The following is a 25,016-nucleotide window of genomic DNA, read 5'->3' as shown; positions in this document are numbered from 1 at the left end:
CTGAGTATTTACAAACACAGCGATGAGAAAGCCCAGAATCTGGAGTGGAGCCTGGGTGCCAGCTCCTTCTCTTCTGCTTGCGAGTTCCACAGCCTTGAGTGAGTGACTGACATCCTCTGTCGATAGCCTGCATGTAGGTCTTCCCCTGCCTGCCGCTCCCCATATCAGAGTTTCCACACCCTGTGATGAGATCAGCACTGAGCATCTCTGGTAGAAAAGAGGATTTAGACACTACCAGGCTTCCCTTGGTCATCACCCACCCCCTACCATCACCCGTTTTCACTGTCTTTCCCTCTCTTGTTTTCCCAAAGAACTCCCTCCCTTTTTTTCCTGTGTGAAGACACAAGGAGAAGGTGGGCTGCATGAGAACAAGAATGAAGTGTTCACTGGGAACGCAGCCAGTCAACTCCAAACCTCTGACAAAAACATCCCACCCATTCTGTCCCTGGCAAAAGCTCTAGCCAGTGAGGAAATCTATGGGTCAGCTTTCTTGTCTGTAAAACAGTGGTAAGGGTAGTGGGAGCAACGGGAGGCCCCTGGCAGCGGAGCCCATCACCGAATTAGTATTTCTAATTGCTAGGAACCAGTGCTGTTCATTCTTATCCCTAAGAGGCAGTGGAGGAACAAAGGCTCTCAACAAATATTTAGTAGATGAATAATGCAGAGCCATAATAGAAAGAGGCCATAAATATGGATTTTGGAACCCAGGTGGTTTCTATGAATGACTGATGTCAGAGGCCAAAAATTTAAACATTCGTATGATTAAGCCCCAACAACATATTCATTTGCCCAAAGGCAGAAATCAAAAGAAATAATGAACTCATCTGCCTACCGTCAAAGAAGTGTTCAGTAAAAAGAAGCCAAGGAGTTCTTCGCCCAAGTATTCCTTTTGCAGCCTGGCTGCAGTTGCAACTCCTTTTATTTTCTAAATAAGCTTATAGACCTTGTTTAATTATTATCCAAGCTCACGAACCGCCAGGGAAATCACATTCGGAAATATACATATCTACATTTAAATGACTCCAAACCGTAAGACAATCATAATGCAGCTTATCCAAATTTGTGCTCAAAGTCGAATTCATGTGATGTAGAAACGGTGGGGGCAGGGGAAAGGCATCTGGGTTGGTTCCTTCTTTGATTGGACACTTGTAGATAGCACGTGTAGAGCAAAGGCACTGGGGATGCTGCCCTTAAAGATGCGGCAGAGTCAGGAACATCTAACTCCTGGGGAAAGTAGGAACAGTATACAACAAACAAACAAAACTTAAGAACGTAATCGTAATACTGACATCTGATTGGAAGCACACGGACATCATTTGCTATGTGTGTTTGTTTGTCTGTTTGCATGTGACAAGAGATCGCTCTGTAGCCCAGGCAGGTCTCGAACTCATAGCAATCTCCTTGCTTTAGCTGCTTGAATGCTTGGATACGACCGTGCATCCCTTGAGAACATCATTTTCTAGAAACCCAGTTTTAAGTGCAGATGTTTTAAGTTTGTTTAAAAGTGTGATCCATGAAAGAGGCCTTTAAAAATACCTGCAAGAAATTGGCCTGGATCAAAAGTAGCAGAGAGGGTTGACAACCGGAAGAGGGCCTGGTGCTGATGCCAATGCTAGGAAGCCTGAGTTCTAAGAAAGCTGACCGGTATAAAGAAAAGCCTTCCCTGAGAGGACCACAGATAGTACTGCCTTCCACAGTGAAGGCAGGTGGGGTTTTGTGCCTTTCTTTAGAAGCAGACTTTGAGAAGAGAGGCTGAGAAGTCCAGGGAGAAGGGCCAGGCCAAGTCACCAAAACACGTAAGTGAACCTGGACTTGGCGGCAGATGCTTGTAGTCCTGGCGCTTGGGAGGCGGAGGCAGGAGGGCTGTTTGGAGTGTCAGGTACTGTTTGTACAGCCAGTAGCTTCAGGCAGCCCGAGGTACAGAATGAGCTCCTGTCACAAAGAGCAGAGGGAGCTGCCGTCAGGTGTGCGGAGTTTGGGGACACAGCTCCCATTCTCTCACCTTAGATCAAGTGAGCCCCCTCCTTCAGTGAACGCTTCTGTACACGATGTATGCATGTACAAGCGACACACACACACATGCTCAGTATACTACTACACAATGCACCAACACTCTGATTTGTCTCTCAGATGTTGCGGCTGCTGTTGGAGACTCGGTGTTTACAAACTTGATAATTCTTTTGTGGGAGGTTTCTGTTATCTTGATTCTTATTCTATTCAAATGGACAGATAAGTCAATACTCAGTATAAAGCTCCATTTTGACAATGAAAGTAAAATAAAATGAAACAGCCACCTTCCGTGCTCCTTGGCTCCGTTTCCCATGTGTGGTCTTGGGCAGCAGCCCACGTGGATGACAGACAGTGTTCAGACCTGGCACCTCAATGCTCTCCGCATTAGCTGTTGCCTTTGTCTTTCGTAGGGAGCAAATGAATTCCCACTGCACGCATATGCCCTAGATGTCCCTTTCAAGTGCTAATACAGATATGATGGCCTAAAATCTATTTTCTATCGATGGGTCAAATTACCCCAACTTTCGAACCTTTGAAAACAACACACATGTATTATCTGATAGTTGTATAGGTTAGAGGTTTGACACGGCTTTCCCCCGGGGTTTGACGGTTAATCCCCCGTGACTGGACTGAGAGACGCCTGCAAAACGAGCGCAGCACACTTCCAAGTGTGTTTGTGGGGACGAACCATTGAGAAGGCTCTCCCTGATAGGCTCGGCGTGGTCTGATAGGCTAGGGAAAATAGAAGCGGGGGAAGGGAAACGCTCCTAAACTGGGTGTGTCCTCTGATGCTGCCAGCTCCTGGGGCACCCATCACATTCCACACTCATCCGCCTTTGATGTGAACTTATACCAACGGCTCTGTGTGAAGCTTCTAGGCTCTCTGCTCATCTGGGTCTTAGTCATTACTTCCTGATGTTTGGAGGCTGCCATTTTCTTAGGCTGAGTAGCTCTTGGCTCTTCTGCTCTGCAGCCTCACCCAGCCACCATAGACTATGTAGCCGCCGACCCTGCAAGTCAACTTAAGGACTGCCTAATCAGATACGCATTCTGTTGGGTCTGTTCCTCTAGATGTGTTCCATGTACGCAACCAGACTGGGACTAAGGAGTCAGTAGGCGTGCATCCCTTCTATCACCTTCTACTTTTATGGACCCTTAGGCCCACCTGTCTGGAAAATCCAGAATTTCCCCATTCCATCTGATTTCCAGCCCTTGTCCCATGTGCCACTACAATCCTCCGTTGTGGGTTTTAGTTTCAGCTTTGGCCGCCATAATAGAATGCCATTGGTTGTTCAAACAGAGAAGTTGCTTCATCATGGTTCTGCAGCTGGTTTTTGTGGAGTTTTCCTCCTCCATTTGCAGAGAGCAGCCACTGCAGTATCCTCATGGGGACTTCCTGAGTGTCTAGTGAAGACACCACTCAAAGCCTGTTAGCATGTCACCCCTTTCAACAGAGGGCCTGTCTCCAAATATGGCCATGAGGACGTCAACACAGGAAGTTGATGAGATATGGCTCAGTCTGTACAACGCATAACTTAATAATATCCACGGGTTCTGGAGGCTAAGAAGGACTTAATAATAGGGTGTCTTTAGTAGAACCCCAGGAATAATAATGCCACTGGGGTCAAATGAGGAAACGATGCTGAGACTGACCTTGGTGAGGTGACTGGGAAGAGGAAAGATGTTGTCTAGGACAGCTGCTCTCTGTCTCCCTCCAAGTGGTGGTAATGGAAGCTTGAACCACTTCCGAGAAGAGAGCAAACCCTCTCTGGCTTATGCACAGGGGACGATCAATAGCAGCACTTACTCAGAGTACATGGTGGAAGTGGCCACAGTGCCAAGCCCTCCAGACCACAGTCTGTGAGAGTTGCACTTCTGGAGTGAGTCACGGATGCCCAGGGATTAATCTGAGTGCTAATAAATGGTGTATGCTGAGTAGATTCAAGGCAGTATGAAGGGGATAAGAAACAAGCCCAGGGTGCTGTCTGAGACAGAAGAATACGCCCAGGGAAATTCTAGAGAGGGGGTGACTTCAAGAGCAAGGGAAGCTCTTGTCTTTATTTTTACTTCTGATCATTGGTGAAGATCATGGGGTTAATCGGCTCATTATTCGCCAGTTGCAATGGGTCACAAGGGATGTGACCACGTTGGTTTAAAGGCCTTACTGTTTTCAAGAGGAAATAAATAACTCAGGGAGTGGGAGATGCAGATGCCCAGGCTGAAAAAGGAGCGAGCAAGAATCTGAAACATGAGAACAACTCAGCTGCAACCTCCGTCCCCTGTGCTCCCTGAGCGGCTTCCCCATTGCTAAGTGATCGTCTGCTGCTACTTTGGTGCCTTCTACTCATTTTTTCTTTGAAATAATGCAATGTTTTTTAAATATAATTAAAATGTGAATGGTTATTGTGGAAAAGATACAAGAAAATTAAAATGAAAAACAGATACTGTATTAGTTACTTCCACTGCTCTGGTCAAATGCCTATCGACGAGTATTTGAGGGAGGAAGGATTTACTTTGGGTCACAGTTTAATGGTGCAGTCCCTCATGGCAGGGAGGACACGGGGTCGGGACCTTGAAATGGCGGACCACACGAAAGGAGCAGAAATGACGGCTACACTCAGCTTGCCTATTCATATTTAGCCCTTGGAATGGTGCCAGCCACAGTTTAAAGGGTCTTCCCATAAGATTCACCCAATCTAGAAACTCCTCTACAGACATGCTCAGAGATGTGTTTCCACTGTGACATTAATCCCCAGGGAGTTGACGATCTAGGTTAACTATCAGGACTACTCTTTACAGTGATAAACTTCTTTCAGATCTTTGTACTGATGGCAATTCTCTGCCGCTACCTTTTGGCAAGTGGAACAGTCAGTCTTGTGTCTTATTTTAGGTGGAAAGCGTGTTGTTATTTTGAGTGATTTTTTTAATTTGTTTGATGTTAATTACATAAAACTATAACTGAAGTGTAATTTATTAAGCAATCCTCCTCCACTGATGCACACTGGTGTCTTCCAGGCTTGTGTAACTCGATGTGATTATTCTTGTAGACAAATGTGTCAGCGTCTTGGATCTCCTCTGATGACATGTTCTAGAGGTCAACTGGCAGGCAAGTGCAACTGTAAGGTTTTAAAGCTCTAGGGAAAACTGTCAAGGTGCCTTCCAGAAGGTTCTGTTCATTAGACCTCTTGCAGCATCTAAGGAGTGCATTGTGCCATGCGGTATTTTGGAAACATTGATCATGGCTGTTTTTATTGGTTATTGATTAAAAACAAACCCTTTGCTTTAATTTACATTGCTTTGATTTTACAACAGAACTTTTTGATTGATTTGTTTCTCAGGCATCTTTTAAGTTGCTTTTGTCTACTTTTTAACTTCTTACTGCTTTTCTTATTGACTCAAAATGTCCTTTCTAGCTTTAATGACATCTGCGGAACTTGAAGTTTTACAGGCTTCTCAAATTCTTAAGGTAAGATCTTCTTAAGGCCTTCTAGGGTCTTGTGTGCTGACTTGATCTCTCCTCCACCTTCCCTCACTTCAAAAGGAAAACCCGTGATCTAGAAACAGTTTTATTTCTATCTAACAAGTTCCTCCTCAAAGCCAGGAATAAAGGGCCCTCTGTCTTCATGAAGTGTCAGAACTCACGCTCAAGGTTCCGTGTGAGGTTTCACAAGAAGCCAGAATGGCTGCTTGCACAGCTAATGACATGTTAATCATTCCAATGGCTTTCTGGTATAAACACAGCAAACTCTGGGGCCTCACCATGGTCTGGGGCGCCTCATTCAGTCTGACCTTGCTTGCCCACCCCCTTTTCCATATTGTACTGTCTGGGCACAAGAAGTATATCAGGTCCTAGAGACGACTACTAGAGAGCCCCCTCCAGTCCGAGCATTCATATCCTGCAAAACCTCGTCTCCTAGACGTCTACCTTCAAGACTAGAACGTTATCTCCAGATAACACTTGTGTTCTGTGCCAGAGTGTGCCCAGGAGGAGTGATGGAAGGAAGTGACGGAGGATGATATGGCCTCTCCCATCTCACTTCTACTGACTGTGCAGTGAATTCTTCCTGGGTGGAAGATGTCAGTGTTGGCTTTGGTGGTACTCCATTGCCCAGCGTCATGCCTTCCAGACAGATAGCAGTCTGGAAGTGCCTGGGACACTGCACATTTGAGGAAGTATCAATGCTCACCTTTTCAAGAGCTTTGCTTCACCCCCTTACTGTCTATGTTAGGCCCCAAATATCAATGTAGCTTCATAGATGTTGCATGATGAATAGACAACTTCTATGAGAACAATTCTCTTTCTCTCAAATAGTCCTTAGCTCTGTACCCACCTGAATTCCATTGAGACATGGCTAGAAACCCCCTTTTGTGAAGCATTTTGCCCAGCAGCAACACAAATGGCCTTCCAAAAAGGCCCCATCAAATCCTCAAGGCCAGAAACCTACTTATTTCTTTTGTTATTATTGTTTTGGTAAACCAAACACACCATGTAAAACTATCGTGTTCCATCCTTAAAGTTTCTTTATCAAACCTTATTTGAGGTTTCTCTTTTCCATGGTTAGTTACTTGATGTCAATTACAGGCTGGGAATATTAAATGGAAAATTTCAGAAATAATTAATACATTTCAGGCTGTACATCCCTCTGAGTAGTAGGAGACCTCATACTGTCTCACCTAGGACATGCTACATCTGTTATGCCCAAGGCATACATGCTCCACACATCAAATGTACTGCACATGTAGCCCCCTTGGTTGTCAAATTAGTTCTCACAGACTCACAAAGCTGGTGTTCAAGTAACCTTTATTTTTTGTAATCATGGCCTCAAATGACAAAAGGGCAGATCCTGATCATTTTATCATTGCATACCGTTCTAATTCAGCATTGACTATTAGTTATCTCTTTCCAAACCTAATTTATAAATTAAACTTTATTGCAGGTCCGTAAAGCAATCTGTATGTACAGGTTGCAGTATTACCAACAGCTTCAGATATCCAGGGAGCAGAGATTCTGAACGGAAGGGACGGCTATTAAATGCCCCCCCCTAGAATACTTAACTTCTGTGCAAGAGAGGAGGAGTGCAAGAGGTGACCTAACCAGGGGGATTATGTTTGCTTGTTGGAGCCTTTACATCTTCGCCCTCCGCCTGTGTGTGTGTGTGTGTGTGTGTGTGTGTGTGTGTGTGTGTGTCTGTTAAAGAATCTCTTAAATCCAAAAGTTCCTCAATTTTTTTTTCAATGTATCAGTAAGTGGAATTTTACTCCAAGGCTTCAAGTCTTTAGCAAACTATAGTTCACCCGCACTTCACAGTTTAACCAAACACATTAATCTCCAATTCTCTCTGAACAAATACAGTATTCCATTTCCCTTTGATTCAATGAAGCAAACCCGAAACAGCGACAGCTACTGTCCACACACCAATACCTGCTATTTCTATTTTCATAGTCCTCATGCCCACCGTCTCTTCAAATATCCCGACCCCTGGCATTCCTTATCAGTCCTTTCAAGGCCTTTACTTCCTCCACTCTTCCCTCTTTCCGTCTCCACAGCCCAGGAGAGCCAATTTGCTTGAGGCCATCTTTTATTTTTTTCTCTCTTTTAAAAAAAAAAAATCCCTTGGTCACTTCCTTGTGCCCAAGATAAAGGATGCTTGCCCTGGTCTGACACAAGCACTCCAGCTTCTCTTCACAAGTTTCTCGTTCTCTGGGCTCCCTCCACAGGGACTCTGTTCCTCCAGCTGTTCCTCCAGCTGTTCCTCCATCTAATAACCCTGTTCTTGCTTCCCCTGAGAGAAGCCACACTCATGACCTACACAACACAACACAACCATTCTGCCATCGGACACACTCACTGCCACACAGGTTCTCTTCTCCTTTCAATAAATTTGTAGTTCTTAGCCGGGTGGTGGTAATGTCCCCCACTCCGGAAGCAGAGTTAGGCGGATCTCTGTGAATTCGAGGCCAGTCTGGTCTACAGAGCAAGTACCAGGACGGGCTCCAAAGCTACAGAGAAACCCTATCTCGAGAAACAAACAAACAAACCAACAAACAAACAGTAACTCTTTGTTCGTGCTATTATTTATATCAGGCTTGCCTTGGCAACGGTCTAAGACAGGGCCCGTGTCTATTTTGTTCGATACTTTACATTTCTAGTGCCTGTGACCCAGCTTCACATGTAGACACTTAGGAAGTGCTTGGCAAATGAATGCAGTCTGCAACAGATGTTAAAACAATTCTATGGAGTCAATGTCTTTCTTTTTAGATATAAGCATACTCGGGCCAATAGTCTGATGATTTTAATTCTAGGGAAAGGAGAAAATAAGTAGGGCCCTGCCTTTCAGAGAAAAGAATGACAAGTTAGTCCCAATTTATTCATATGCTTCTTTACTACATGCAGATTAATCGGACTGTAATCAGACACATACTGTTCCCCCTAAACAACTAAGAACTCAGAATGTTTATTAAATGATCTTTTCACGAGCCTCGGTTTTATAAAGAATACTTCATTTTAACCAAGAAAGAAATGGACTCGATATTTAAAACTTCTAAATGTAGGCAGTAAATACCTGTTATAGAACGCAAGGAAAGACACAATTTTTTAGTTTGTAAAAATTGATTTATTTCCAATTTGGTATTTTAAAATTGTATCTGAGATGTCTATGTTTATATATTTCCCTGGAAAGCATTCTAGATTTGCTTAAATATGGAGGCAAAGGGTCAAGAACCTGAGTAAATCTGAATTTAAGAGATTTATCTGCTGCTACAGTCAGTGAAATTTTTTAATTCCCTGAGAATTGATGTCAAAAATATTTTCATACACTCAAATTTAAGAGAAAACCATTTTTAAGAACACAGGAAATAAAGAACAGAGCTACAATTCCTTCCCACAAGGCCACGTGCCACTCTTCCGCAAACTATGAGTGTGTGTGGTTGAATTTACATGTGCGCCTAAAGAGACTAAAATGTTCTAGTCTTTTTTTTTTTTTTTGTGGTTTCTCAATTGAAAAGATATTCTTGGAAACTGATAGCACGTAAAAATCACTTTCTTCTTTCTAAGGTTCTTCGCATTAAACGATTTCTGTTTTTACACAGTCTCTTTGGCATCAGCCACTTCATTCAGAATTGGGGATAATTATAGCTCAAAGGAATGTATAAGGATGAAGGATGCCCATTTGACACTGGGATCTGAGAGAGCATTTTCTCTCCTTTGGAGGGAACAATGCCCCTATGCTCTGCCAAACCAAATGCAATTACAATACATCTCTTCATGTCCTTATTATAGTCAGTTAACACTCTAGAGAGTCACCATTCACTCTTGAAGTACTTCCTACACTTCCTTGAGATGCAAGAAAACGGCAATTCCTGTCTCCCTCACAGTTCCTAAAGAGATCACAACCAATAAGTTAAGTCAAAGTGAAACCACATAAACTAACCACTTTGCATGAAGATACAATTTTCTCATATACACCCGACACAGTAGTCAAATTTTCTTTTGGGAGGGACTTATCTACCACCAGGGAGAAGTGTTTATTTGCATAAAGTCTGAAGAAAAAGCAGTCTAATTAAATCTTAAAACAAACAAGCAAAATGAAATAAAGCCATAAAAACCCATGCTTTGGGGTCCCTTCTAAAGCCCTTTTCAAAACATAAAGGTAATCAAAGTCTCCCACTTCTTGAAAAGACCCAAACTTATGCTAAAGGGAGTTTTCTCGAGGGCTGTTTGGAAAGTAGTGTTGAAGGCCTTCATTTCTGAATACTTCTTTTTATAGTTACTGATTCCAAAAGGGAAGAAATTTTAGGGACTCATACAGAATATTGCATTAATCAACTTAAGAATTTAGAAAGATTTGATGACACCGATCTTTCCCGGGTCAGACACGGGCACCATGGAGCTGCCTCAGCTTTCATAGACATCCGGCTCATCGCTTAGACATTTACGTTCTGTTTTGCTCTTGGAGGGTCAGTTATTCTTCTGTTTGCTGTGTGTGCACTGGATGGGAACTCTGCACAAATATGAAAACCTCCTCACTGTGTATGAAGACAAAAGCTGGGCTTAGGAATCTCATGTGCCCTTCTTTCAGCAACTCCCACTTACTATGGGTAAGATATAGGAAACCTCCTTCAGCAGGAGGGGCGTAAACAGAATGTGAGATAACCCTTGCCATGAGGGAAACTTCTGCATATGATGTCCCAGCGATAACATTACAGCAATGTCTAACATAGTGTTTGCTGCCTTCGGTAAGTAAGCTCTGATCTTGACTTGTCTAGAGTTAGTTGCTGTAGAAGAGCCTTGTTTCCTGACCCAGTCATGGCAGGAGCCACCAACACTCCAAAATGTAAAAATCCAAAGAGAATACCACAGATAAAAACAGCAAAAGCATGCACACCGGAAGGCCCGGGGTAGACCCAAGAGCATCTTGGGATAACAGACCAGAAGTGTACACTGGACAAAATGATGACTTCTGGGGAAGAGCTGACAGCAAGCTCGAAGGAGAAAAAGACTTGAGGCTCTGGCAAGTATAGAATGTGACAGATACCACATAAAGAAAAACAAACACAAAATTACGGCAGATAAGCAGAATGTCTTGAGAGCTCAGATTTAGTAGAAGTTTTTTCCCTAAAACCTCATTTAAAAAAAAACTCAGAATTTGCATATTTATAAAGAAGAAATAAGTCACGGTTGGCGAACGAAGGAGCAGAATGGACCGTTTCACCATCTCGAGCCACTGACAGTCCAAGGTCTCTCCAGGTTTAACAAACCAGGGGCGACCATACCAGAAATAGATGAGAAGTTAAATTAGTTAGAAAAGGGGAGAAAAAAGTTAAGGTAGGACATTAAAATTTTATTCTGAAATTATCTCTGGCCACAACAATAAAATTTAACAAATTTCACTAAACAGTCTTACCCCGTCATCAGCTGTACAATACATACAGTATCATAGAACTGGCCACTAGGATTCCAACCCACTAGAACACTTTCATGTCAAGTGGCGACAGCAGCATCTCACAGAAGTTTGTACATACATATATACACAGTCCACATTCAACCATTTTCACATATGTTCAGTACACACAGTTGCAGCATGATGACAGTCACGTGTCTAAGGTGTTGCTCGATAAAAACCCAAGCCACGGCCTAGACATAACTGTACCAGTTGAGCTGGGTATAATTACAATGGATTATATGTGTCCATATCAGAGATGCACAGCCCCTAAAAACAGAGTCCACAAATACTTTTGCTTCTAAACGCTACCACAGCATTGTGTTGGGCAATATTAAAACCTTCACCAGCCAAATCAGTTGGTTTGTATTTTAAAAATCTTCTGCTTACCAGAAATAGTCTTGATGAAAAAAATTACAAAAATGAATGTTCTCTTTAAAATAATTCATGCTTTTTAAGATTCCAATATGGCCCAATGCTACCGATGCCTAAAGTGTTTTTAACATTCTGATGGGGCCACTTGACATGACTCCACACCACCCAGTAAGTTTAAAAGTGGCTTAAGTGCCTTGCACCCAAATTGTAAAAATCCCTGGCCATCCTCACTAGAGCCAGGCACATAAAAAAAGGAATGCACTTTGGTTCATACCAAATGCCCTGGGATTAATCACACTATAAAATAAAAGGTTTGAGGTAAATTTTTACAAATACAGTTGATTTTTGTCTAGTGTTAGCATAACAAAAAAATATCATTTAAAAAATCAGTCTGATGTTCAGATACAACAAAGACCATCTTTAACCCTTTAAACACAGGGATTCCTGATGTAACTAACCGATGGTTATCTTGCTCAGCGCCCAAGGACGATTCACGCCTTATGGTTTCTATTAAGGCCTATAAATCTAGATATTTAAGACAGATGTTATCTTTGCAGAGGTGGCTTCCATCATTACTACCTCTAGTTCAAAGAGTTAAAGAGGCCAAAAGATGCATGCCCTACAACATGGCATTCAGAACAAAAGGCACATCGTTAACACTAAGGGCACAATTTCTCCTGTAAGATGTTAATCTACACTGCCTTGCATCACTCAGTGTTCCACTGTTGTGCTAAGAACTCTGGTTGTGCAAGAGACGGAGCCAAATGAGACTGCAACCGAAGACAAGACGACACTGTGCTATTCCTAAACCTGAAAACAGCTCAGACCTCCCTAGACAATGGTAACCTGTGAGCCCAAGGACCGCTTCCAAGCCAACTCCTAGAAGCCTATCAGAGCCCTTTATTTAGGTTTTAAGATCCCCAAGAGGCAACAGTTTCGTTTTAGACACAATAATTAAATAGGATTTTCTCAAAGCAGCTGTATCAGTAAATGTTGAAACATGGTGGCTTTCGTGAATAAAAGAAATTTCATGTGGTTGGGGGAAGAAAAAAGAGAGAAAAGAAGAAAGGAAGGAAGGAAGGAAGGAAGGAAGGAAGGAAGGAAGGAAGGAAGGAAGGAAGGAAAAGCCCCATAGCACATCATAGTTTGGCTTCAAAGTTTCCGGTTGCATTTGTGGATAAAGCTCATCACAAATGTTCTGCTGGCATCAGAAGAACCAGTTTTGTGTGGTGGGGGAAACAGACAAGCAATTTTAATCCACGTCTAAACTGCTGCGAGTATAGCTGTGTTATCGGGGAGTTGGTAGCAGCAGGCTCAGGCTCAAACTAGGTGGGAGTGGGAGCAAAGCAGGAGCCTTGGGAAGGGAGAGCAGCTTTTGTAGATTTTAAATTGATTTTAGTCACCTGAAGACACTGATCATCACTAAGAGACTCATTGTTTTCCAAAAGTCCCCAGACCAAATCCTGTATTTCTCATGCCTTTCAGCCAATGTTTTAAAAATAAATACACAAAATTTTAAGTCCTATAAGCCACTGATTGGGGGTCCTGTCACATGAGCATCATCTAAAATGTAACTTACTGACGTAGTATTGCACTTCACAGATTACACAGAAATGTGTAGAATATGCTAAAGAATCCAACTAGGGAAACAAGCTATCATTGCTAAGTACAGAAGGGACAAATTAATCTATCAATGGCATCCTTAAATAGTAAAGCAAACAGCGATATCGCTAACTTATTAATAGCTAATCTTATTACTGATTTTTGGCAAATACTTGAAATAATTCCTGAGCATAGTTTTCCACCATCAACTGGCAAAGCCTCAAGATAAGAAAAACGTTTTATTCAAAATGACTTTCTGTTTGTTTGTGGGGTTTTTTTTTTTTGGTTTTTTGTTTTGTTTTGTTTTTTGTTTTTGCTTTTGATTTTTTTTTAAATAAGAGAAAACATAGAATTAAAAAAACAAACAAACAAAAAACAAAACTTAACCGGAAACTTTCTTGGCCTCACTGGGGACCATGCTTTAAGTACTTGTAAATCGATTTACAGGCAATACAATAATATCTGTGCATATAAAAGATTATTTATCCTAATTTTTACTATCCAAAACCTACTGTCCAAACAGGCAGAAATCTTTCTCTATTAAATTGCACATACTAAAAAAATTCTTTTCACGTGCCTTGAAATTGATATATATCACTGTTCATCATTTAGTGATAAAATACTGAAATTTTCACTGTGAAAATAATTATTATTCAGAGAAGAAAATATTCTTTTACCTCACTCTCAGTTACTCTTCCAGGTAAAGTGTCATCCCCGCAAAAACACTCAGTGCAATCCAAAAAGAAAGTAAGTAAACAGAGGGATGCAGTTTCCATGGCTCTTCTAACAAATCAAAGAATAAGTCAAACCATTTAACTCAAGATTGAATTTCTCCTCCCTTCAATGTGTTGTTAAAACTGGCCCAACTGAATGGCCACAGTGACTTCTCTTTGCCAAGAGGATTTTCAACCCTTTTGCTTTCTAAGGAGAGTTGACTGATGTTTTCCCAGGCTGAGGGAACCTCAGCGACGCCTACAAGTGTGAACTCAGTCCAGCCGGCTAAACCTTCTTTGGAACTATGGAAATCCCCCTTAGGTAGCTAGGCCGATGTTCTTTTGGAAACTGAGGCATGAAACTCGGGACATAATAGCAGCTGAAATGGCTCTCTGCGTTAACAGTCCGGGATAGACAGCTGGAGGGAAAGGATGCACTAAATGCAAGCGACAGATGTGTGAAAAAAGAGGACGGAGACAAGAGAAAGGGAAACAGGGAACAGTGGGGAAATGTCCTAAAATTAGGTGAAAAACCAATTCCAAAACCAGGCGGCTTCCTGATTATGACAGCTTGCCATCTTCCCAGAGCCTTGGGAGGAATTCGCACATCTCAATTTCTACTTAGCTACTAAACATTGCCTGGTGGCTGCAGAACGTCAGAATGTTAAGTGGGCAGTTGAAACCTGGGCAATCTAGCTTGTAATTGTCTGAATACACCATAAGAAAAAAAGACAATCTCTAAAGTGCAGCTTTTCCTAGAGATTTTCACACTGACCCTTCTTCCACTTCCGCTCTGACCCAGGTTAATTTACAGAATTTGGAAGCAGGGTGTGCAGCTCCTGTGTGAACCCGGAGCACGAAGAGAGAAGGAGGGTCCCTGGGGGCCACCTCCCTGGGGAGCATAGAGGACGAACCATGAAAACATCGTGAATGTGTTTGACCAATCTGTAAATGTGTGGCAGTCATGAAAAAAACCAATGGCCTGCCACTGATATGATGATCACTCAGCCACACGAAATACAGTAAGGCTCATCTTACTTTTAGAACACAAGGAAGGGGGAAAAAAACAGTTTGAGAAAGTATAAAAACTTAAAGCATTGTCCCCATGTATTTTATAAAAACAAAACAAACTGTCTTACATCAAGTGCTGAAAAGATACAAATGAGTCGAGTTTTTTGAGCAAATAAAAACAGGTCTGAGCTACACTTTTCAACCCAATAAGGCTCAGCTATAACGCATTTTTCAGCTTGCCAGCATTAGGGGACTGGAGCTCAGCTAACGAGTTTTGGCAACACTGTCCTCTGCTGAATATTCCCATTGGCATCTGTCATCTGTGCCAAATTAGTCCTCAGCTTGGAAGCTGAGCTGGAAGGTGGAGGTAACTTGGAAATCGACGTGATAGCACCAGTGCTGTCCGTGACCCTCTTCACCGCAGTCTTCTCCCCTGTCGGAGGCTTTGGCAAGCGCCTCCTGAGCCACGGGTGCCGCAGAGCCTGGCCCGGGGTCATGCGGACTGCGGGATCCCACTCCAAACACTGTTTTAAGAAGTCAAGGAAAAGAGGATCATCGCATCCCTTCAGTGCGTTCCCCCACTCTCTGCTCTCTGGCGGACCCCTCAGTTTCCCTCTCCGGGATCGGCCTCCATTGAGGACCACGGAGCCATCTGAAAGAGTCGTGATGGTGCAGTAGCGGGGGTAACCCTTGGAGCTCACGAAATTCTTGGCTCGTTTGGAAGCATCCAGGAGTTTCTGGGAGGGCATGCCCAAAAGTTCAATCATACAAGCTAGCTGGTCCCCTTCATCCTCCCCAGGCAAGAGGGGGTAACCCGTCAGGAGTTCCGCAAGGATGCAACCCAGGCTCCACATATCAATGGGCATGCCATACCTGGCTCCAAGGATCACTTCCGGAGCCCGGTAAAAGCGCGACTGGATGTACGTGTAAACACGCTGGTGCTCATAACAACTGGAGCCGAAGTCAATCACCTTAATACTGCTTCTACCCTGCTGCTTTAACAAAATGTTCTCGGGCTTAAGGTCACAGTGGATTATTCTGTTTTTGTGCAGCGCATCCAAGCATTGCAGAATCGAGTGAGCAAACTTGCGCACCAGAGGCAGGCTGAAGCCCTGGAACTTATTCTTCTTGATGAGCTCGTAGAGGTTCATGCTCAGCAACTCAAACGTCATGCAGATGTGGTTGCGGAAAGTAAAATTCTCCAGCATGTGGATGACGTTCATGGTGTTGTCCTTATCCTGTTTCCGTAGGTGCTCCAGGATGCGGATCTCCTCCGCCGCCTGCCGGTGGAAGCGCTTCTCGTTGCGCACCATCTTCAGGGCCACATGCTGGTGGACTTTGTGGTCATAGGCCTTGACCACCTGCCCAAAGCTTCCCTTCCCAATGACCTTGAGGACCTCGTACCTGTAAGCCACATGATCATGGGGCACCTGCACATATGATCCCTGGTCATCATCATAACCACCGTTGTTAGGTCCACCTGTCATGCCTTGGCGCTTCTTAGCATTTGGACCCAAGAAATATATTTCAGGGTAGCTAAAGATCTCATGGTGTTCAAAGGCCGTGAGTTTTTGCATGTATTGCTTCATCGCTTGTTCGGGCGTCATGGGGGTGGCTTTCACTTTGCCCATGCTTTCCATGGACTTGAGAGAGGTGGAACTCCCCTGCCGTCTGTGAACGCCGTCCAGCTGCCGCTCTGGCACCACAGGTAAGCCTGTCTTGCCCACTGTCGTAAGCCCATTTGGCTGCGTGGTAAGCACTGCCCTCTTGTTACTGTTATCCTCAAACAGCTGCTGAACCTGCATCTGCCCGTGGCTGTGGCTGCTGATGTGGAGGTGGTCATTCATGGTGTGCCTCCCGCCGCCAATCTGGAATTCAGACGAGAAGCATCAACATACAAGGAAGGGGCCCTTCTCTCCAAACGGAATCTTTGAAATCTGTCCTCATTACCGGACTCCCAGTTGGGTATGAACCCACAGCCACAATCGGTTTTACTACTACATGGGAAGTGCTGTGAACCCAAGATGTTCCCGTGCACACACCAGCAGAGGGAATGAACGGGATGCTTACAGGCGAGACAGTGAAGAAGAAGGAGGACCACAGGATGGGCAGGGTTAGGAAACACAGGACAGACAGCTCCAGAAATGCAGCAGGCGCACAGCCTGGCGGCAGGGATCAGGCCTCCCTATTACCATTCTGCACCTAGCGTTAAACAGGCGGCCTGGCACGTGGCAGGTGTTTTAAGCCATATCTGATCTGGAAATGAGGCAGGTGAGGCACAAACAAGTGTCACCCGTACTGCAGCCCACACCCGGGTCACGGGACCTCCCTCGTTTCACGAGGCACTCTTTATTTATATGAAGATGGGGAAGCACCTTTGTCCAGCACTCCCTCGCGTATGGAGACCTCCTCCAGAAACTCTGTGTATTTCCTTATTCCCTGGAAGGTCTAATTAACCTGGGAACGCACACGGTAACCAACAAAATATGCTTCTACACAGAGTCTCACGTGGACATGTGTGCCTAGTTCCCATGCAAGCCTCAAGTTTCTGGGTGTCACTGACTTTAATCAGTTAAGGTCATTCTGCCCAACAAGTTGAGCAACTTCCATTCAGTTTGGGCCTCTGGTCCATGACTCAGTATCCACGCATGTATTTCTATCTCTACAGGCTGCTGAGACACTCAGCCTCTCAATAAGGGATAACATGATGCTAATTCTGCACCTCGACAGGATCCAGATGCCACAGGAGGCACACCACTGAGCACGGCCCCTAGAGTTTCTAGCCTGGGGAAGCTGGGGTGGGAAGATCCAGCCTGTATTTGGTGGGCTGGGATCCCAGGCTGAAGAAAAAAGTGAGCCAAGCCCCAGCGCTCCCCTCCCTGGGCTTCCTCCCTGCAGAGGCAATGTAATCCCTAATCTACCCTGCTCACTGCCATGACAGAGTAGCCCTTCTTAAATTGTCAGCCAAAATACACTCTTCCTCCTTTAAGTTGGCTCACGACAAGTATTTGCTCAGAGCAAGGGAAACAGTAACCAATACAAATACAAACTGGCAATTTCTATTTCTGGCACACATGCCATCCCAGAATAGTCCTGTCTAAACAAAACTGACAGGGCAAAGGCAGAGCCCCCATTCTCCCACCCTGCATCGGCTTGGGATTTCCTTCAAGCAGTCTTCTGGGGAAATTTTTCCTTGAGGTCTCAAAGAAACGGCTTGTCATCATAATCCACCTCAATCCTTCAACCAGTATTAATGAGGGAGTAACTCCAAAGTGGCCGAACTCTGCCCACTGGGATCGACAGTAAGACGAGTCCTCTGCATCCCTGTTAAGTCCCCTCTTTGGGGGATTCGCACTCCTGAAAGGAAGAAGCACTGGAGAGCAGCGTAGCGAGTCAAGAAATGCTTTGGGAACACCTGGATTATAAAATGAGATTTCAAACCTTCCTTTCTAGCAGACGATGATGTTCACCTTTTTTTTTTTTAACTGAAAAGCAGCAAGCATTATGGCCATTTATGGAGGAGGCTCTGCTCACTTCTAAAACAGAAAGAGGCCAGAATGGGCCTGACTATGATATCGCAAGATCAAAAATTTTATTTTCAGAGAGACTTGTAGCAGATTTCTCTTACTGAATGCAAAGATGATACGTCCATGTAAGATGACTTCATATTCCACTAAGGTTGGCATCTTTTTCTACTTCAGAAGCAAGGCAGTCCATCAAAACCATTAGGAAAGCCTTGAGCTTACATAAAAGTGACACCAACTTGCTTATTCCTCTTTCCCTCTCTCCTTCCTCCCCTTTTCTCTGTCCTTTCCTTCGCTTTCCCATATTTTTAAGATGCCAGTTAGGCAAGAACTTGCTAGCAAAAGCTATCTCTGGGAAAAGAAAAAAAATCAATGTAAACACACACACACACACACACACACACACACGCACGCACGCACGCACGCACGCGCACCGCCCACCTCTCAAGAGCTATGCGGTTAAGCGCTCCACTGGGCCCTCATCTATCCACTGTTTTTCTTTCAAAGCCTCATGCACTCCATGCCTGCTTTTCCTCTGTCACCTTTCACACACTAGCAATGAAAGGACTCCAGATTTGAACTCTCTCTTCAGGGTAAGATCGGGGGGAGGGGGATATGGTATTTCAGAAGAGTAAAGGTTACCCACATCTACACAACTCATGAAGCACACTTAGGACAAAAATCAACCTTGGGATTCCTAAAATGTTAGCACAATAAAACTTTCTGGGGGAGGGGGAGGGGGAGGGAAATGGGAGGAGGAGAGGAGGTGGAAATTTTTAAGTAAAAATAAATAAAAATAAATAAGAAAAAACATTCTGAGCATCGAGAATTTAGGATATTGCAATCCATTTTTGTATAAAGCACAGTATTGTGTCAAATATTTTAGTGACTAGAACGACAGACTTGCCCACCACCTCACTTCCAACTGTCTTCCCTTGGTCTCCTGCGGCAGTGGCAGCTATAACGGCTGGCTGATAGGTGGGCCCACAGCCAGTGTGGTGGAGCACCCACTATTGGCTGCTGTCCCTCCTGTGTCCTCTTGCAGACTTGCCCGTCCATGCCTCCTGGACTCAAGCCCCATTGCCCAAATGCCAATGAGTTTCCACTCCCACAGGCCACTCGAACAAACAAACTCAAAGCTTTTCTTTATGAAGGCAAATGTTTTCTTGCTATCATAATCCTCAACTTAAAAAAAAAAAGGAAAGAAAAAAAAAGAAAACCTCCTCTTTGCAAATAATTGCTCTGGCTGAATATCAGTGTATATACCTGGAGAACACTCAGCACCTGCCCCCTTCCCACACTATCATGAAGTCTTCTGTGCCCATTCACTTCTGCCCTTTCTATCGCTTACATTTCACTGTATACTGCTGTTTGTCCCTGTGACAACTGAGGCAGATATGCAGACCGACTCAGACACAGACACACGCGCACACGCGCGCGCACACACACACACACAGTAGCCTAAACGCCTCAAATCTTTCTCTACAGCGCTTTCCTGAGTCAGCGCTGCCCATCTGAGACTGCTCTTGCTTGTGGCCCACAGCTACAGCCCACTACCCCTGATAATCCTGCTACTACGATGTAATGAGACCACATCTCACCATATGTAGGAGAGCATTCCCCTAAGAGGAACAGGGCCAAACCCCCAGGACCCAGGGATATTTGCCTGTTCACACTCCTCTTGTGGGTGAAATCAGTTTTATAAGAGCCCAGATATTTTTCACACGGGAAACAAATCAGGCTCAGCCAGTCACTGTGTGACCTTGGGTAATTTACCTTATCTCTCTGAACTGCAGCGTCCCTGTGTGCCTTGCCCCAGAAAGGTTCTGTGCTACCTCTCTAGGGCTACCAGGGAGAGTAGAGATGGTGTGTGTGTGCATGTGTGCTTGTGTGCGTGTGTGCGTGTGTGTGTGTGTGTGTGTGTGAAGTCTGGGGCACAGTACTTAGCAAGTGGCAGCTCCTACTACTACCCTTCTCTGATGCTGCTTCCGAGCCCCTTCCTTCCACTGTTCAGATGACAAGCTCCTACTCACACTCTCAATGCCCAGAATCTACTAAGCCCCCTCGCCACCTACAGTAACCCGTTTCATCATTAATGCGCTACAAAAAATTATGGGGTGGGGAGGGTGGTCACTTTTTTTAAGTCCCCATTAACATAAACTCAGGTACATACACAGTAAGTACTGGCTATCTCTTGAATAGGTGCACGCACGCCAAGAAATGGCTCTTGAAGTCATTCTTCAGCCATAGTGTTTGCATCTTCAAAAGAAAACATGAAGTCAACACTGAGGGAGTTGGGAAATATCCCAAGAGACTCAAGTCACAAGATCCTGCCGGGCCTCCAAAGCAAAGGATCGCTGGTTCAAAAGTACCCATAGAAGATATTTTGCAACACCCAAGAGTCTTACACATTCCAGGAGTTAAAAGATATTTACTTGCAGTTCCAGTTAAAAAAAGGATTGAGGGTCCCCAACTGTGCAGGACTCTGAAGTCACAAGCACAAAACCGATACATACTGGGAGGAGTACCCAGAAAAGCCAGATCTGCTAGGACCATATCAGAGCCTCAAGGACACTGCAAACCCTTCCCTCCCACTTCAGCCTTTTGAGGTCAGAAACCCTGCACCGGGCCTATTTGCTAACGTAGTATATAACATGTCACAAAAACAAAGAAGAATACAAGCAGAAATGCGGGCACTGGTTTAAATACTCACAACTGGATGTGTTAAAGTGGAGAGACCTCCAAACTACTCTTCTAATCATGAGATATTTTAGTACTGAAAATTCTGTATGAACAGAAGTCTAAGAAGTCTGTAGAGCCTTTTCTCTTGCAATACCAAAACGACAAGAAACACATGCTTCCGTGGATGGTGACTTCTGGGTGGGTATTTTAAGACCTCCCAAAGTCATCTTAGAAATATTGGGGGTTGTTATGGAAATAATGTTGAGGAGTTTAAAAAGAATCATTGATGAGTGATTTAAAGAATCAAAGTTATAAAAATATAGACCAGTACTTAGGAATTTATAGAAATGAAAAGATTTAAAATTATTTTGTTTTCTCCCACATACTGTTATTTAAAAAAAAAATTAACGAGAAGGATACTTATTGGTTTTACTTTTAGGACAAATTGACCTAAACGAAATTACCACAGTATAAAAGTCACTCAAAAAGTAGAAAACAAACGAACATGGAAAATTCCAAAGCTCCTGACTCTGTCATGTGTTTGGGGGCAAAATGAGGAAAACTCCTGGAAAAGGCCATTTTTCAGTGAGTACCCTTTCTCTCCTCATTCCACAGCAGTTCTTTCCAATGCACATGTAAACATGTAAACACTCCTGAGAATGTGGACCGCATGGGAATAGAAGTCTGCAAAGGCTCTAGGATTTAAGACAAAGCTCATACTGGTTTCCAGAACTAGCCCCAAGGAGCGCATTACAGCTCAGTTAACCTGTGGAGTCTGTAGCCTCCTGACTGGCCTTGATCTGGGGAACCCGTATTGTTACACAAACCAACTCAAAACTAACAACATTGGAAACACAAAGCCTCACTTTCAGAACCAAGCACAGTCAGATCAACTGAAATGTACCCTTCAGTTAAGAACAGCCCAACACACACACACACACACACACACACACACACACACACACACAGGCCCCAGCAAAACACCAGCATCTCTCCAGGGAAATACCTTCCCATCTTCTCCTTTCTGGTGCTCCACAGCCTTCTGTGTTCCTGGCAATTTTTTCTTCTCCCATTTTAATACATATTTCAATTGCAAGGAAGTTCTGACCAGGTAAAGGTCACCCTTAAACAAAACTGGGAATCAGATGAAAACCAAGTCATCTTTTCCAGTTCACATCCATGTCACATGATCACATCAACATGCTGGGGGAGAAAAATGGATGTTGTATTTCCCAAACTGTCAGATGATTCTAAACCAGTCAAAACAACAGAAAAGCTAAACCTCTAAAACCAATGGTGGTGGGTTCCTGACTAGGAGCCCCTATCACAATAACATCCTTCCTACCTGTGTGTAATGAATCCCCAGCCCCTAGGATAGACACACTGAGACAAACCAAATGAGAACAGCAAAACGTCTTCTGTAAAATTGGTCTACTGCTCTTCCATGGCTCCAATGACAACTGAAGTCTTTCCTTTCTTCAAGTCTTCCATAACAAACAAGTTTCAGTCACACACATGACCCCCAGAGATACTCCCAGCAGGTCACAAATGGTGCTTTCAAGCAACTTTCACTTAGCAACAAAATCGTATGCCCTGCATGCAACCTCACACAGAACCATCCTAGGGTGCTCGCACTCCCTAAGAGTCTTTGGGAAAGAGATCTTTGAAACCGTCACCTTCTCCAAGCGCACACCTCCTCTAGACTTGAGGTCACCATCCAAAGGCCATCGCTGGGCACTGAGAAAAGGTACATGCTGAAGTCGAATCCAGCTTGCCAGTCTCTGCAGCCACCGATCTCAGACTCGGCTCTCCTTCCCCACAGGGCCTCAGGGACCACAGCCCTTGTCAGGTGCCCTTCCCTTGCCACCTACAAGGCAAAGCTGACCTTTTCCTTTTGAGTAATATCCATATAGAGAATACTGCAGAGGTGGGTTGTTTTGTTTTGACTACTACTGTGGTTCTTATTTTTGTTAATGTTAATTACAATTTCTGCTGTGCTCAAACCTGTAGCTCTCATAAAACATGCTTACACACGCGGGGGACAATTGGCGGGTGCTCCCTGCTGGCTGGAGCCAGGCCTCGGAGGCTCTTTGGGGGATCGATTTTCCGGGCAGGGTGGCCTAGCTGTCCCCTAACACATATGTTTCTATAAATATCCACTACCCCTGGGGTTGGGAGGAGATGTTTACCGGGTCGGGGGAAGGGAGCTCTGGGAAGCAGAGATGAAAAAAAGAGGGGGGGAGGAAAGCCGCAAGGAGGAAGTTCCCAGGAAAAGGAGCTCTGGGGTGGGCGGGCTCCAGAGGGAAGCGAGGGGCCCAAGCCACGAATCTCCTTTGTGGCATCAGCACCGGGCTCGCCCAAGTTCCATAGGGCGGCGTCGAAGACAGGCGCCTGCCAGGGGCGTGGAGCACTCGGCCCTCTCTTCCCACAGTTAGGACCCCACAAGCCCAGGGTCTGCCTGCTGCCCTCCCGGAGCGGGATCTCACCGTGTGGGCTGCGGTGGCAGCGTTGCTGGCCCGGAGAGGCGGCAGGGCGATGGGAGAGGGTGGGCCGGTCCCCACTCCGCTTCGGGGAGCCCCGGCGCCGATCCCCGGGGAAGCCTGAAGCTGGCGAACGGCGGTGTCCCCTCCTCGGCCTGGGAGCCACGCGCGGGAGGAGACAAAAGAGGGTCAGGGTGGGGAGAAGAGAGCCACCCAGACCCCCGCCCCCGCCCCGGTGGCCAGCGAGCACCCTCTTCCCAGGAAAAGATGGCAGGAGACACCCGGCCCGGGAAATGCCGGCGGCGTGCGGGAAACGAGGGGGGTCGGGACGCTGCTCCCCCGCGCGCAGCCGCCAGCTGCAAAGTTAAGTTCGCGACCCGGCTGGGAGCAGCGCTGAGCCAGAGATCCGTGGCCCACGTCGCCGGGCCGGGGGAGAAAAGGGTGGGCCACCGAAAGGGCGCAGCGACCGACCGGGCCGCGCTCCGGACGCCCCTTGCCCAACCTGCCGGATCCTGGGATCCCTGGAAACCCACGCGCACCGCCCGTGCCCAGCGTCGCTGACAAGGTCCGGGAGCTCTTACCGGTCGGGTAGGCGGCAGGAGCGGCGGCTGAAGGTTTCCTGGTTAACATGGCCGCGGGAAAGGAACGTGCATGGCAGGGCTGCCCTCGCCGCCGGTCCCGCCGCTACTCGTCGCCGCCGCCGCCGCCGCCGCCTCCTGGTCGCCCCTCACGCGGGTCCCCCGCGCCTTGTTTCCTCCTCGCGCCCGCTACAGCCAGACACACACAGTCCGTTGCATCCCCTCGGCCAGGGCCCGCCGCCGCGAGCCCCCCGCTCTCCTCCTCGCCGCCGCCGTCCCCCTCGTCCTCGGGCGGCTGCTGTACCCCCCGGCCCATGCACATGCCTCGCCCTCCCCTGCCGCACCGCTGGCCTCCCCGATTCCCTCACATCGGGGCCGCGGGGAGCAGGCTGCGGCCGCCGGGACCCACTCACTCGGGAGCCTCCTCCCGGGCCCGCGCGCGTCCGCGCACACTCGCACACACGCTCGCACCCGCGGCTCGCTCCCGAGAAGGCCAGCCCCGCCCCCGACGAGGCCCCGCCCCGGACTCCCCCGGCCCCAGCCACACAGGCTCGCTGCCACCCCACCCCCACCCGCCACCCCGGGAGTCCCTCCCCCTCCGATCTTCCGCAGAGCCGCCCTCCGCTCCCGGGAAAACTGCGGCTCCGGCTCGCCCTCCGCCTCCCCTGCGGCCATCTGCCCGCTCCCCGGGTCCCCCGTGTCCCTGCGACGCCCCTCCCCGCACTGCCGCGCAACCTACCGCGGCCAGCCTCCTCCCGAAATTGCTGCAGAGATCCCTCCTTCTCCCATCACGCCCCTAAACACCGCTCCTAAAGGCTGCTCCCAGACAATACTGTGCCCCCACCCCGCGGCCCCCGTCCCGGCGCCTCCGTTATCCCCTCTCCCCCATTTAATCATGGAGAGAACTTAGTTGTATAAGGGTCACCTCGGAAAGTCAGGCCCTGAGGAGGGACTGCGGCTGAGCCTGGTGACCCAAGCATGGACGAAGGAAGGGGCTGCCCTGCCACCTCCCGCTGGGCCACACACGCCCTCCCTGATTTACTGACACCAAGTGACCGCTGCCCTCCAGTTGCTAGGACAAGGGGAGTCAGACGGGCGCCTG

At 46.3% G+C, this 25,016-nt stretch overlaps 1 protein-coding gene across 3 annotated transcripts; it reads right to left on the bottom strand.

Moving 5' to 3' along the window:
* Positions 1 to 10,829: 10,829 nt before the first annotated feature.
* Positions 10,830 to 24,394, bottom strand: Dyrk2 (dual specificity tyrosine phosphorylation regulated kinase 2). Of its 3 annotated transcripts, none has more exons than XM_075954759.1 (3): positions 23,918 to 24,390; positions 23,343 to 23,491; positions 10,830 to 16,518 (listed from the first exon to the last, which is right to left on the bottom strand). In XM_075954759.1, the coding sequence occupies exons 1-3, from the start codon at positions 23,964 to 23,966 to the stop codon at positions 14,911 to 14,913; spliced, it is 1,806 nt and encodes a 601-aa protein (XP_075810874.1). In that variant the 5' UTR covers positions 23,967 to 24,390; the 3' UTR covers positions 10,830 to 14,910. The 3 variants fall into 3 exon arrangements, with proteins under 3 accessions (XP_075810874.1, XP_075810876.1, XP_075810875.1); XM_075954761.1 differs by lacking the exon at positions 23,918 to 24,390 and adding an exon at positions 20,348 to 20,433 and having other exon boundaries at positions 23,343 to 23,462; XM_075954760.1 differs by lacking the exon at positions 23,343 to 23,491 and having other exon boundaries at positions 23,918 to 24,394.
* Positions 24,395 to 25,016: the final 622 nt, after the last annotated feature.

Source organism: Microtus pennsylvanicus, chromosome 20, assembly GCF_037038515.1.
Source record: "Microtus pennsylvanicus isolate mMicPen1 chromosome 20, mMicPen1.hap1, whole genome shotgun sequence".
Taxonomy (NCBI): Eukaryota; Metazoa; Chordata; class Mammalia; order Rodentia; family Cricetidae; genus Microtus; species Microtus pennsylvanicus.
Note: the sequence above shows the minus strand (reverse complement) of the source record. Positions and strands in the feature narration are given on the sequence as shown.